Genomic DNA, 15,702 nt, shown 5'->3' on the forward strand with positions numbered 1-15,702 from the left:
AGTTCCTGGCCCTGGGCAGTCATTTATTACAGGTAAAGCATTATTTCCTGGCTCTGGGGAGTCGGTGATTACAGGTAAAGCATTAGTTCCTGGCTCTGGGCAGTCAGTGATTACAGGTAAAGCATTAGTTCCTGGCCCTGGGCAGTCATTTATTACAGGTACAGCATTAGTCCCTGGGCAGTCAGTAATTACAGGTAAAGCATTAGTTCCTGGCCCTGGGCAGTCAGTGATTACAGGTAAAGCATTAGTTCCTGGCCCTGGGCAGTCGGTGATTACAGGTAAAGCATTAGTTCCTGGCCCTGGGCAGTCGGTGATTACAGGTAAAGCATTAGTTCCTGGCCCTGGGCAGTCGGTGATTACAGGTAAAGCATTAGTTCCTGGCTCTGGGCTGTCAGTGATTACAGGTAAAGCATTAGTTCCTGGCTCTGGGCAGTCAGTGATTACAGGTAAAGCATTAGTTCCTGGCCCTGGGCAGTCAGTGATTACAGGTAAAGCATTAGTTCCTGGCTCTGGGCAGTCAGTGATTACAGGTACAGCATTAGTTCTTGGCCCTGGTCCTGGGCAGTCAGTAATTACAGGCAAAGCATTAGTTCCTGGCTCTGGGCAGTCGGTGATTACAGGTAAAGCATTAGTTCCTGGCCCTGGGCAGTCATTTATTACAGGTAAAGCATTAGTTCCTGGCCCTGGGCAGTCATTTATTACAGGTAAAGCATTAGTTCCTGGCCCTGGGCAGTCAATGATTACAGGTAAAGCATTAGTTCCTGGCCCTGGGCAGTCAGTGATTACAGGTAAAGCATTAGTTCCTGGCCCTGGGCAGTCAGTGATTACAGGTAAAGCATTAGTTCCTGGCCCTGGGCAGTCAGTGATTACAGGTAAAGCATTAGTTCCTGGCCCTGGGCAGTCAGTGATTACAGGTACAGCATTAGTTCCTGGCCCTGGGCAGTCATTTATTACAGGTACAGCATTAGTTCCTGGCTCTGGGCTGTCAGTGATTACAGGTAAAGCATTAGTTCCTGGCTCTGGGCTGTCAGTGATTACAGGTAAAGCATTAGTTCCTGGTCCTGGGCAGTCAGTGATTACAGGTAAAGCATTAGTTCCTGGCCCTGGGCAGTCAGTGATTACAGGTAAAGCATTAGTTCCTGGCCCTGGGCAGTCATTTATTACAGGTAAAGCATTAGTTCCTGGCCCTGGGCAGTCATTTATTACAGGTAAAGCATTAGTTCCTGGCCCTGGGCAGTCAGTGATTACAGGTACAGCATTAGTTCCTGGCTCTGGGCAGTCAGTGATTACAGGTAAAGCATTAGTTCCTGGCTCTGGGGAGTCGGTGATTACAGGTAAAGCATTAGTTCCTGGCCCTGGGCAGTCATTTATTACATGTACAGCATTAGTTCCTGGCCCTGGGCAGTCAGTGATTACAGGTAAAGCATTAGTTCCTGGCCCTGGTCCTGGGCAGTCAGTGATTACAGGTAAAGCATTAGTTCCTGGCTCTGGGCAGTCAGTGATTACAGGTAAAGCATTAGTTCCTGGCTCTGGGCAGTCGGTGATTACAGGTAAAGCATTAGTTCCTGGCCCTGGTCCTGGGCAGTCAGTGATTACAGGTAAAGCATTAGTTCCTGGCCCTGGGCAGTCAGTGATTACAGGTAAAGCATTAGTTCCTGGCCCTGGGCAGTCAGTGATTACAGGTAAAGCATTAGTTCCTGGCCCTGGGCAGTCAGTGATTACAGGTACAGCATTAGTTCCTGACTCTGGGCAGTCAGTGATTACAGGTACAGCATTAGTTCCTGGCTCTGGGCAGTCAGTGATTACAGGTAAAGCATTAGTTCCTGGCTCTGGGCAGTCAGTGATTACAGGTATAGCATTAGTTCCTGGCCCTGGGCAGTCAGTGATTACAGGTAAAGCATTAGTTCCTGGCCCTGGGCAGTCAGTGATTACAGGTAAAGCATTAGTTCCTGGCTCTGGGCAGTCAGTGATTACAGGTAAAGCATTAGTTCCTGGCCCTGGGCAGTCAGTGATTACAGGTAAAGCATTAGTTCCTGGCCCTGGGCAGTCGGTGATTACAGGTAAAGCATTAGTTCCTGGCCCTGGGCAGTCGGTGATTACAGGTAAAGCATTAGTTCCTGGCTCTGGGCAGTCAGTGATTACAGGTAAAGCATTAGTTCCTGGCTCTGGGCAGTCAGTGATTACAGGTAAAGCATTAGTTCCTGGTCCTGGGCAGTCAGTGATTACAGGTAAAGCATTAGTTCCTGGCCCTGGGCAGTCAGTGATTACAGGTAAAGCATTAGTTCCTGGCCCTGGGCAGTCAGTGATTACAGGTAAAGCATTAGTTCCTGGCCCTGGGCAGTCAGTGATTACAGGTAAAGCATTAGTTCCTGGCTCTGGGCTGTCAGTGATTACAGGTAAAGCATTAGTTCCTGGCTCTGGGCAGTCAGTGATTACAGGTAAAGCATTAGTTCCTGGCCCTGGGCAGTCAGTGATTACAGGTAAAGCATTAGTTCCTGGGCAGTCGGTGATTAAAGGTAAAGCATTAGTTCCTGGCCCTGGGCTGTCAGTGATTACAGGTAAAGCATTAGTTCCTGGCCCTGGGCAGTCATTTATTACAGGTACAGCATTAGTTCCTGGCTCTGGGCAGTCATTTATTACAGGTAAAGCATTAGTTCCTGGCCCTGGGCAGTCAGTGATTACAGGTAAAGCATTAGTTCCTGGCCCTGGGCAGTCATTTATTACAGGTAAAGCATTAGTTCCTGGCCCTGGGCAGTCATTTATTACAGGTAAAGCATTAGTTCCTGGCCCTGGGCAGTCAGTGATTACAGGTACAGCATTAGTTCCTGGCTCTGGGCAGTCAGTGATTACAGGTAAAGCATTAGTTCCTGGCTCTGGGGAGTCGGTGATTACAGGTAAAGCATTAGTTCCTGGCCCTGGGCAGTCATTTATTACATGTACAGCATTAGTTCCTGGCCCTGGGCAGTCAGTGATTACAGGTAAAGCATTAGTTCCTGGCCCTGGTCCTGGGCAGTCAGTGATTACAGGTAAAGCATTAGTTCCTGGCTCTGGGCAGTCAGTGATTACAGGTAAAGCATTAGTTCCTGGCTCTGGGCAGTCGGTGATTACAGGTAAAGCATTAGTTCCTGGCCCTGGTCCTGGGCAGTCAGTGATTACAGGTAAAGCATTAGTTCCTGGCCCTGGGCAGTCAGTGATTACAGGTAAAGCATTAGTTCCTGGCCCTGGGCAGTCAGTGATTACAGGTAAAGCATTAGTTCCTGGCCCTGGGCAGTCAGTGATTACAGGTAAAGCATTAGTTCCTGGCTCTGGGCAGTCAGTGGTTACAGGTACAGCATTAGTTCCTGGCCCTGGGCAGTCGGTGATTACAGGTAAAGCATTAGTTCCTGGCCCTGGGGAGTCGGTGATTACAGGTAAAGCATTAGTTCCTGGCCCTGGGCAGTCAGTGATTACAGGTACAGCATTAGTTCCTGGCCCTGGGCAGTCATTTATTACAGGTAAAGCATTAGTTCCTGGCCCTGGGGAGTCGGTGATTACAGGAACGGCATTAGTTCCTGGCCCTTTGCAGTCAGTGATTACAGGTACAGCATTAGTTCCTGGCCCTGGGCAGTCATTTATTACAGGTAAAGCATTAGTTCCTGGCCCTGGGCAGTCAGTGATTACAGGTACAGCATTAGTTCCTGGCTCTGGGCAGTCAGTGATTACAGGTACAGCATTAGTTCCTGGCCCTGGGCAGTCAGTGATTACAGGTAAAGCATTAGTTCCTGGCCCTGGGCAGTCAGTGATTACAGGTAAAGCATTAGTTCCTGGCTCTGGGCAGTCAGTGATTACAGGTAAAGCATTAGTTCCTGGCTCTGGGCAGTCAGTAATTACAGGTATAGCATTAGTTCCTGGCCCTGGGCAGTCAGTGATTACAGGTAAAGCATTAGTTCCTGGCCCTGGGCAGTCAGTGATTACAGGTAAAGCATTAGTTCCTGGCTCTGGGCAGTCAGTGATTACAGGTAAAGCATTAGTTCCTGGCCCTGGGCAGTCAGTGATTACAGGTAAAGCATTAGTTCCTGGCCCTGGGCAGTCATTTATTACAGGTAAAGCATTAGTTCCTGGCCCTGGGCAGTCGGTGATTACAGGTAAAGCATTAGTTCCTGGCTCTGGGCAGTCAGTGATTACAGGTAAAGCATTAGTTCCTGGCTCTGGGCAGTCAGTGATTACAGGTAAAGCATTAGTTCCTGGCCCTGGGCAGTCAGTGATTACAGGTAAAGCATTAGTTCCTGGTCCTGGGCAGTCAGTGATTACAGGTAAAGCATTAGTTCCTGGTCCTGGGCAGTCAGTGATTACAGGTAAAGCATTAGTTCCTGGCCCTGGGCAGTCAGTGATTACAGGTAAAGCATTAGTTCCTGGCCCTGGGCAGTCAGTGATTACAGGTAAAGCATTAGTTCCTGGCCCTGGGCAGTCAGTGATTACAGGTAAAGCATTAGTTCCTGGCCCTGGGCAGTCAGTGATTACAGGTAAAGCATTAGTTCCTGGCTCTGGGCAGTCGGTGATTACAGGTAAAGCATTAGTTCCTGGCTCTGGGCTGTCAGTGATTACAGGTAAAGCATTAGTTCCTGGCTCTGGGCAGTCAGTGATTACAGGTAAAGCATTAGTTCCTGGCCCTGGGCAGTCAGTGATTACAGGTAAAGCATTAGTTCCTGGCCCTGGGCAGTCAGTGATTACAGGTAAAGCATTAGTTCCTGGGCCTGGGCAGTCAGTGATTACAGGTAAAGCATTAGTTCCTGGCTCTGGGCAGTCGGTGATTACAGGTAAAGCATTAGTTCCTGGCTCTGGGCTGTCAGTGATTACAGGTAAAGCATTAGTTCCTGGCTCTGGGCAGTCAGTGATTACAGGTAAAGCATTAGTTCCTGGTCCTGGGCAGTCAGTGATTACAGGTAAAGCATTAGTTCCTGGCCCTGGGCAGTCAGTAATTACAGGTACAGCATTAGTTCCTGGCCCTGGGCAGTCAGTGATTACAGGTAAAGCATTAGTTCCTGGCTCTGGGCAGTCATTTATTACAGGTAAAGCATTAGTTCCTGGGCAGTCGGTGATTACAGGTAAAGCATTAGTTCCTGGCCCTGGGCTGTCAGTGATTACAGGTAAAGCATTAGTTCCTGGCCCTGGGCAGTCATTTATTACAGGTACAGCATTAGTTCCTGGCTCTGGGCAGTCATTTATTACAGGTAAAGCATTAGTTCCTGGCCCTGGGCAGTCAGTGATTACAGGTAAAGCATTAGTTCCTGGCCCTGGGCAGTCATTTATTACAGGTACAGCATTAGTTCCTGGCTCTGGGCAGTCAGTGATTACAGGTAAAGCATTAGTTCCTGGCTCCGGGGAGTCGGTGATTACAGGTAAAGCATTAGTTCCTGGCCCTGGGCAGTCAGTGATTACAGGTAAAGCATTAGTTCCTGGTCCTGGGCAGTCATTTATTACAGGTAAAGCATTAGTTCCTGGCCTTGGGCAGTCAGTGATTACAGGTAAAGCATTAGTTCCTGGCCCTGGGCAGTCAGTGATTACAGGTAAAGCATTAGTTCCTGGCCCTGGGCTGTCAGTGATTACAGGTAAAGCATTAGTTCCTGGCTCTGGGCAGTCAGTGATTACAGGTAAAGCATTAGTTCCTGGCTCTGGGCAGTCAGTGATTACAGGTAAAGCATTAGTTCCTGGCCCTGGGCAGTCAGTGATTACAGGTAAAGCATTAGTTCCTGGCTCTGGACAGTCAGTAATTACAGGTACAGCATTAGTTCCTGGCAGTCATTTATTACAGGTACAGCATTAGTTCCTGGCTCTGGGCAGTCAGTGATTACAGGTAAAGCATTATTTCCTGGCCCTGGGCTGTCAGTGATTACAGGTACAGCATTAGTTCCTGGCCCTGGGCTGTCAGTGATTACAGGTACAGCATTAGTTCCTGGCCCTGGGCAGTCAGTGATTACAGGTACAGCATTAGTTCCTGGCCCTGGGCTGTCAGTGATTACAGGTACAGCATTAGTTCCTGGCCCTGGGCAGCTGATGGGTGCAGAATACTGTATCACTAGTGTCTGACTCTGGGCAATATGTGATTATATAGTAGTTACCATATCCATTTTGTTGCAGGCACCTATGCTACAGTACTGTACAATGCAGTAAGACATACAGTACTGTACATATACCTATGTAGTGTGGGTAACAGAATAACATTTGTGTATTGGTACGTTGTCATTGTGCCCGGATACGCTGCAGGGATCCAAAGTAACAAATGTAAATAAGACTGTGTCACAGATTGAGCATCCATAGAGCTGAAGATGAACTGCTGTTTATTATAATAGCTGCAGCGTTCCAGCCCTCTCTGGCCTTGTGTCAGGCAGGGAAACAGCAGCACATGATAAAAAAATCTATGTATTTACCAGCGATCTGAGTGCTGAACATAGGTGTCACACTCATCAGAAATGATATTACATCTGATACATTAAGTGAATCCCAGTGTGCTCATGTACGAAGGACAAACCCAATTACACAAATGTTAAGTATGGCATTTGGCATGTTCATAATACTGTGATGCAATCTGCTATATAGAGGCTTTATCAGGTAAAATGACAAATAAAAAAATCATTTGTTCATAATTCAAGATACAGCATTAAATGACACACCTGAAATTCATACATAATGTTCTATATATCCGTACACAACATTCTTATTAACATCTTCCTATTCAGTGGAATACAAATTAATAGGACATTATATATGTTGCTAATTAATTAGAGACTTGTTCAGTAACTTGTTTATAGTACTGTACTTGTAGATTGCGCGGCGGAACTACCGACAGGGTGCGCAGAGGCAACCCCGTCTCACCCAGCAACCCCGTCTCACCCCAGACCTGGAGCTTAGAGGTGAAATCCAGCAGGGGGAGCAGGGGGAGAATGGGAAACACACTCTCCTCCCCACTATCATTGTGTGCGATACACCAGGGACCAACATGTCACATGTTAAGGGGTTGTGACACTTTTGAGAAGTGCTGATCTGTAGAATAAATATACATCGCTCGCACTTTTTATCATCAGCCCTTCCCAAAATGGCACCTAAGTCCTTCTGGCATCTACAGTGCATCCGGAAAGTATTCACAGTGCTTCACTTTTTCCACATTTTGTTATGTTACAGCCTTATTCCAAAATGGAATAAATTAATTTTTGTCCTCAAAATTCTACACACAATACCCCATAATGACAACATGGAAAAAGTTTTTTTGGAGATTTTTGCAAATTTACTAAAAAAAAAAAAAAGAAATCACATGTACATAAGTATTCTCAGGCTTTGCCATGAAGCTCAAAATTGAGCTCAGGTGCATCCTGTTTCCACTGATCATCCTTGAGATGTTCTTACAGCTTAATTGGAGTCCACCTGTGGTAAATTCAGTTGATTGGACATGATTTTAAAAGGCATACACCTGTCTATATAAGGTCCTACAGTGCATGTCAGAGCACACACCAGGCATGAAGTCCAAGGAATTGTCTGTAGACCTCCGAGACAGGATTGTCTCGAGGCACAAATCTTTGGAAGGGTACAGAAAAATATCTGCTGGTCCCAATGAGCACAGTAGCCTCCATCATCCGTAAATGGAAGAAGTTCGGAACCACCAGGACTCTTCCTAGAGTTAGCCGGCCGTCTAAACTGCGCGATCGGGGGGAAAGGGCCCTAGTCAGGGAGGTGACCAAGAACCCGATGGTCGCTCTGTCAGAGCTACAGCATTCCTCTGTGGAGAGAGGAGAACCTTCCAGAAGGACAACCATCTCTGCAGCAATCCACCAATCAGGCTTGTATGGTAGAGTGGCCAGACGGAAGCCACTCCTTAGTAAAAAGCACGTGGCAGCCCACCTGGAGTTTGCCAAAATGCACCTGTAGGACTTTCAGACCATGAAAAACAAAATTCTCTGGTCTGATGAGACAAAGACTGAACTCTTTGGCATCAATGACAGGCGTTATGTTTGGAGGAAACCAGGCACCACTCACCACCAGGCCAATACCATCCTTACATGAAAGCATGGTGGTGGCAGCATCATTCTGTGTGGATGCTTTTCAGCGGCAGGAACTGGGAGACTAGTCAGGATAGAGGGAAAGATGAATGCAGCAATGTACAGAGATATCCTGGATGAAAACCTGCTCCAGAGTGCTCTTGACCTCAGACTGGGGCGACGGTTCATCTTTCAGCAGGACAACAACCCTAAGCCAAGACATCAAAGGAGTGGCTTCAGGACAACTCTGTGAATGTTCTTGAGTGGCCCAGCCAGAGCCCAGACTTGAATCCGATTGAACATCTCTGGAGAGATCTGAAAATGGCTGTGCACCGACGCTTCCCATCCAACCTGATGGAGCTTGAGAGGTGCTGCAAAGAGGAATGGGCAAAACTGCCCAAAGATAGGTGTGCCAAGCTTGTGGCATCATATTCAAAAAGACTTGAAGCTGTAATTGCTGCCAAAGGTGCATCAACAAAGTATTGAGCAAATGTTGTAAATACTTATGTACATGTGAGTTCTTAGTTTTTTTTTTTTTTATTGAATTTGCAAAAATCGTAAAAAAACTTTTTACACGTTGTCATTATGGGGTATTGTGTGTAAAATTTTGAGGACAAAAATGAATTTATTTCATTTTGGAATAAGGCTGTAACATAACAAAATGTGGAAAAAGTGAAGCGTTGTGAATACTTTCCGGATGCACTGTACATGCTGTAAAAGGCAACTGGAACACCATAACATTTGGTTAGGCTTTTTCACCTGAATATCTTTTTAATACATTCCCTCTTAGGGCAGATAAAGGATGGTATTTATGAGTAAAACCTATATACGGTGACAGGGATCCTATGTAACAGCAGTAGATCATCCACAAGATTCTATCTTTCTGCAATGCAATAGGCTTTTGAAAATAACCCTGGTTGTAAAGTTAATCACCCATTTCATCAAATCATCGCATCCATTTGTTTGGTTCAGTGGAAACTCTCTTCCTTCTAGGAATTGCAATCTAGCAAGAGACGTTTGTAATGGTCTCAGGGTGACAGCTACAATAACTTAAGAGACTGGTTGCACCTTGACCTGTCTACCGCAGCTGTGACCCTTATAATGCTTCCTTATCTGTGTTAGGGCAGGGAGCAGAACTCGGCCTGGCACAATATTATTATTTCACTCGGTAGTAGCTCTCTCCCTGTCCTCAGTTATTTCCACCTATTAAAGAGAAGTTAGATTGTATTGATACTAGTCTGGTTTATAGATTCACCCTTAGGGCCTGATTCAGAGCCGGTCGCTATTTGCGGTCGTTCGTTCAAAAAAAAGGGGTGGCTATTCAAAGGAACCGTTCGCTCTTTGCGGTCTGTTCACGCCTCTAGGTCTGAACGAGCGAACAAAACTTGCGGTAGTTTTTTGGGAAACTACGCCCCCTGGCCGCTCGCATCCTACGTCATGTCCGCTATTTATTTGATTAATCGTGTACATCGACCAGGGTATGAACTGCTCGCTATTCTTGTGGTTGGTTTTTGCTACCACAATTTTGCGAGCAGTTCTGACTATAAAATAACCCAGTGATGTGCTCAATGACGCTGCTGTTTTAATTATGCACACCCATAAAACGCCCTTTTTGACCTTTAAGCACGCCTGCGATCGGATCTCCACTCCCCGTTTTCAAGCACCTTCCCCTGTTACCACCCACATACGCCTCTTTCTGTCACTCAAATTATCAGGCATTCGCTATTTTGCGAGCACATGAATTTCGGCCCCACTGACGGGTTCGCGCATGAGTATAACGATCCGTACGCATGCGCAATTGGACAAACATCGCTTGGAGCGAACGAGCGGCCGCTTACGAGCGGCTCTGAATCAGGCCCTTAATCTTATGTGACTCCTCTCCCAAACTATTTACCTTTGTCTTAGGGGCTGATTCAGAGATGGTCAACAACAGCTGTAGTTTAGGCTGCTCAATTCTGCCATAAACTCCCAGAAATAATATGTTGATTAGCTGAACACTTTATTAAATGTCTTTCATGAAGGTGTCATAAACGTTCTGGCTTAGAGATTCAGTTTTGCTAAGCCGTCTTCTGGCAAGAGAATGCCACATGTAGCACAAAGCCGGTGATTTCCACCCATTTGTCACTGTCATCAGAATGGATATACCTGTGCGATATGTCATTCTTCTGACTATACTATGTTCTCCGCAGTCTAATGCTGGCATGTTTTGCTGGACACCTGGAAGTTGTTGAGTACCTAAGAAAGCATGGCGTGCCTTGGGACCTCCGGGATAGGAGTGGATGTACGGCCATGCACTGCGCAGCTGACGGTGGCCATTTGAAAGTCATTGAGTGGATGATTAATGATGGCTGTAAGGTAAATTACTTCTAACAATTTTCGGCATGCTTCGTTACCAATTTAGTGGGTGAACATTTACAGATGTGTCCTTATACATCTTTTGCTGCAGTCACGCTAAAAAGCCCCTCTGAGCGCGCCATGTCCCGTGAGACTCTGCTAGTGCCGGGCACCTCTCTTCTACACAAATGCGTCTAAGTGCAATGAGATGACTAGAACGCACCTGCAGACTGCGCTGGTTAATTTGATAGGCAGCCTCAGCAATATCTATGAGAGACTCTGAATCTGTATATGAAGTGCTACAATTTAGCGGCTGAGGATTTTTTCATTCCAAGTTCCGTTGTGGTTCATCTACAGACTCAGGTGCACACAGATATACAAGTGTCATATATCACATTAATCAGCACAGTCTGTTGGTGTGTCCTAGTCCCATTGCACATTATACGCATTTTCTGTTAAAAAAAAAAAAAGACAAAAAAATATATATTCTGGGCCAGGAGCCTGAAACGCGTTGGTTTTAGCGCACATCTGACACACAGCAGAGACATAGTGACGTCATCACACTGCACCTTTGCAGCATCGGGCCGTTTACACGGACGAAGAAGACGATCACCCCGTGCAGGGAACCAGCCGGACGGAGCGGAAGCCGTTAAAGGTAGGCAGATATAGGGAGAGACAGTTAGTTTTTCACGTCTGACTCCAGTATCACACCGCACTGCAAGGCATGTTATCGGAACCCTGATGTCAATTATGGACTTTCCTAAAATTAAAAAAGGGTTTTAAACATCTTTTACTAATCCCTTTTTTTTTTTTTTTTTTTTTTTTTTTACAGGTATTGCGTTACATTCATACATGTTTATTCACAAGCGCTCTTTATTTGTTACATAAAAAAAAAAAAAGACGCCCGCTGCTAGCAGAGTAGCACAGGACCTGGCGTGAGTGAGCCGCCAGGCACGCCATGCTGCATGGAGTATTGAGGTTAGATGTATGAAGACGCATCTGTACGTTTGTCACTTTAAAAAGGCTGCAGAAGATTGTGTAAGCAGGAGGACCAATCAGATGCAATATCTGTAATTAAGGCTTCTGATTGGTCCTCCTGCTCACACCCCCAACCTCTGCAGCGTCATTTCGTCATGGTATTTCAAGCCTATAAGCTGTATAATGGAATCCTGCTGCGTCCATCTCTATCAAGCTCCCACTGGTGCTCCAGTGAAGGAAACATGTCACTGCATACATGGTAATACAGCTATATGCTGTTACATACAGATGTGTCCTTGCTCATCTAGGTGTCTATGTATCAAGCAGTGAAAAGTGTGTAGAAGTGAACCAGTGGAGAAGTTGCCCATAGCAACCAATCAGCTTTGAAGTAGCATTGATCAAGTACAGTCTATAAAATAATAGGTAGGAGCTGATTGGTTGCTATGGGCAACTTCTGCACTGGTCCACACTTTTCACTGCTTGATAAATAGACCCCCTAGCCTTAATATTGCAGCGCAATATACCTGACGTGAGCCACCAGGCCCCTGCTACTCTGATAGAACTTGTGCAACTCTGCTAGCGTCTAGTGTCTTTTTTTTTTTGTTGTTGCCAAAAATGCGTCTAAGTGACAATGTGATGTGACTAGGACGCACCAGGAGACTGTGCTGATTAATGTGATATGTGACTCTTCTATATCTGTGTGCGACTGAGACTGTAACCGGAACTTAAGAGTGGAAAAAAGCTGCGGCCACTGCATGGTAGAGCTTTGCATGCTGATTGAGAGACTCAGGGGTCCATTCAGACCCGGACGCTAAGCCGCAAATGCCCGCTATGGGCGATTGTCGCACATCTGTGTATGCATCGCAGTGCTCGTGCGCAAGCCAGTCATTACGATTGGGAATCGTGTGCTCGTTGTACACAGACTGGACACTATTTTGAGTGATAGCGCCGTTTGTGGGTAGTAACAGGGGAAGGTGCTTGTGAACGGGGGAGTGGTGCTGCGAATGCAGGCGTGCCTGGGCGTCAAAACGTTTAATTGGCATCCATAATTGGAATTGAAGCGTCATTGTACACGTCACCTGGTTGTATTTCAGCCTGCAGTGCTTGCGGTAGGGTAGGGTCCACCTCAAGCTCTGCGTTCAGCTCTGATGGCTCTCGATGTTACTGATTAATCATACACTTCCTGGAGATGACGTGTGTAAGAAAGAAAGGTGGGCGTCTTTATAACGGGATGCACTCACTCTGCCGTCGCTCTCTAAGACATAGGGGATGTCCTTAAGTCAGACCTTGCAATTTGCATACCCGGCCCCTTTTGGATGCGAGCGATCGCGGCTTAGCGTCCGGGTCTGAATCGGCCCCTCAGTCACACAGAAATACCAGTGTCACATATTAATCAGCAGTCTCCTGGTGCGTACTAGCTACGTAGATGAATTTTCTGCAAAAAAAAAAAAAAAAAAAGAATAGATGCCCGACTTTAGCAGGGTCTCACGGGACCAGGCGCGCTGAGGGGCTGTTTGGCGCGTCTGCAGCAAAGAGGAGTGAGGACACATCTGTAGCACTGCTTTATATCATGAACATTATGTTGACAATGTAGGTAGATGAGCCAAAATATCTGAAATAATATGACCCATCCAATTAGCATCATTGATCTGCTTAGCTCTGAAGAAAAATTGACAACGTATCAGAGTAAAGGTGAACTATTCCCTCTTGTTGAAATGCAACATTAACCAATCATTGTACAGTAAGTGAAAACACAATGTACGCCCCAATATTCCCCATCTGATAATCTAGACCTATTAGACCATGGCACAGATGAGCAACCCAAACCACACCCTGACCAGGCCTTGCCCATTTCCAAGTGAGGCTATCTCCTTTCCCGATATCACATGCCTCCGACTGCTGTGAAACAAACGTGACTATCTCCCCAATATGGTGACTCTTGAGACATGACCAAGCATTATATTTCAGTTGGGACTTAAATGGTAGATGAACGATATTGTGGATCGCAGTGCAAGGTAAGAGAATCACGGCTCCAATATGTCCACCAGCTACAGATTAGCTCCATTCATGTTTAGGAGATGTACAGTAACCTATGTGACTGAGGCCCAAATCTTCTCTGACTTTTTCTCAGGCTCATCTTGGAAGTATTTATTTGTTGTACAGGTTGATACTAAAGATACGGGTTTAGAATGGACTCCACTGATGCGCGTCTCTGCAATAACTGGGACTTCGGAGGTGGCAGAGTGTTTGATTAATGCTGGAGCAGAGGTCAATGTCAAAGACAAAGATGGGAAAACCCCGTTGATGGTATGGATAGAACTGTTCTTCTACTCAGAGCCACCTGATCTGTTATATAGCCGGTCACATAAAAACAGAGTGCATTATGGTAAGGGGAGGAACGCTGGCTGCTGTCCCTTTGCTCCATACATACTTTACAGAATAAGTATATACCATGGGCCTGACTCACAGTTACATGCTAATATGGAGCGGGAGGAGAGGTTGTAGACTGGTCAGAATCATGGGGAGCGGAAGGTGTATGTATATCTATGTATGTATGTGTGTGTGTGTGTGTGTGTGTGTGTATATATATATATATATATATATATATACACATGTGTTTGTTATGTATTAACTGTACAGATTTGTCCATATACATTCATCCTCCATGCGCTACAAGTTGCTTTACACAAAATGCATGAACGCCCTACGACATGGTAACGTCGAGCGTCTTTTCGTGCTACGTTTTCCCTTAAAATGCATCTTAATTGCAAAGAGATGTGGATAGGACACAGAAGCAGCTTCTGCTGAGTAAAATGATATGCGGCACGCCTATGGTCTGTGCACGACTGCCGGTGTATCTGTATGTGAAATGCTACGTTACACTGTCACAGACGCTGACACTGTCACGTAGCATATCGCATGCAGATATAAGCGCAGTCACACACAGAATATAGGCATGCCGCATATCATTGTAATTAGGATAAGCTGCTTGTGCATCCCATAGTGAATAAGATGCATTTAAGGGGAAACGTTGCATGAAAAGACACTCATCGCTACCGAGGCACGCTACGGCATGGAACGACAAGAAGGGCTGTTTAACACGCAAGGAGGCTAGATGTATGTGGACACATCTGTAACCTCCTCCAGGACAACGGCACTTGTAGTACTCAGCAATGTACAGGTAATTCCCCAATTCATACCGAGAGTAAGGCTGTATTAGATGTAGGCAAACACCATTTAGCATGAGGTTTCACATTCATTTTGGTCCTCTTGCGATTCTCAGGTTGCAACAATAAATAACCATGAACACTTGGTCCGTTTACTAATAGAAAGAGGAGCAGACTGCAGCATCACCAATGAGGTATTAGAAAGCGCTGGATGATATTGTATTCTGCACGGCAGTTATCCCAGTGGATTGTAAGATAAGGTTCTCTCTCTCTCTTCATGCAGTATGGAATAAGCATTGCCAATATGGCCAAAGCTTTCAACAGACAGGTAAAGAGATGATGGTTCCGCTGCAGAATGTACCCAGTGTTGTAACAGCTCTCACCTCACCTCCACCCTCTCATGTCACTCACAGAATGTGATGGGGGTGTTAGAAGACACGAAGAAGGAGATTCAGTAGGAGAGAAGCCTCTGTGTTCAGGCATCATCCGTGTCTGATTGTATTGGAAGCTGAAACATCAATCCCCCTGCTATGATAATACAATAACTGTTTTACATAGTGCACCTGCATTGCATCTGTAGCTACGTTTCTACAGCACATACATATCTCAATGGTCTGATTCCCCAATCACGTTACTTCCAATAACAGAGCATATAAACACAAATGACAATGGTTAATAAATAAGTACACTACTATCAGAGCATGCTGATCTTATTAAGCTCCTGAGCTGACCCCGGTGTGGGAACCCTATTACCTTGTGAGCCTGGGCTGACCCCGGTGTGGGGACCCTATTACCTTGTGAGCCTGAGCTGACCCCGGTCTGGGGACCCTATTACCTTGTGAGCCTGAGCTGACCCCGGTGTGGGGACCCTATTACCTTGTGAGCCTGAGCTGACCCCGGTGTGGGGATGCTATTACCTTGTGAGCCTGAGCTGACCCCGGTCTGGGGACCCTATTACCTTGTGAGCCTGAGCTGACCCCGGTCTGGGGACCCTATTACCTTGTGAACCTGGGCTGACCCCGGTCTGGGGACCCTATTACCTTGTGAGCCTGAGCTGACCCTGGTCTGGGGACCCTATTACCTTGTGAGCCTGAGCTGACCCCGGTCTGGGGACCCTATTACCTTGTGAGCCTGAGCTGACCCCGGTGTGGGGACCCTATTACCTTGTGAGCCTGAGCTGACCCCGGTCTGAGGACCCTATTACCTTGTGAACC

At 46.3% G+C, this 15,702-nt stretch overlaps 1 protein-coding gene across 1 annotated transcript in view; it reads left to right on the top strand.

The window, feature by feature from the left end:
- Window positions 1–15,437, top strand: part of FANK1 (fibronectin type III and ankyrin repeat domains 1) — a 235,334-nt gene extending 219,897 nt beyond the window's left edge. The window contains exons 7-11 of the mRNA XM_088452198.1: window positions 10,199–10,364; window positions 13,485–13,628; window positions 14,605–14,682; window positions 14,772–14,816; window positions 14,902–15,437. Of these exons, the coding sequence (XP_088308324.1) occupies window positions 10,199–10,364; window positions 13,485–13,628; window positions 14,605–14,682; window positions 14,772–14,816; window positions 14,902–14,946 (478 nt within the window). The 3' untranslated portion in view covers window positions 14,947–15,437. The remainder of the gene's footprint in view (window positions 1–10,198; window positions 10,365–13,484; window positions 13,629–14,604; window positions 14,683–14,771; window positions 14,817–14,901) is intronic.
- Window positions 15,438–15,702: the final 265 nt, after the last annotated feature.

This window comes from Taudactylus pleione, unplaced genomic scaffold (assembly GCF_031769625.1).
Source record: "Taudactylus pleione unplaced genomic scaffold, aTauple2 ptg000034l, whole genome shotgun sequence".
In the NCBI taxonomy this organism is placed as follows: domain Eukaryota; kingdom Metazoa; phylum Chordata; class Amphibia; order Anura; family Myobatrachidae; genus Taudactylus; species Taudactylus pleione.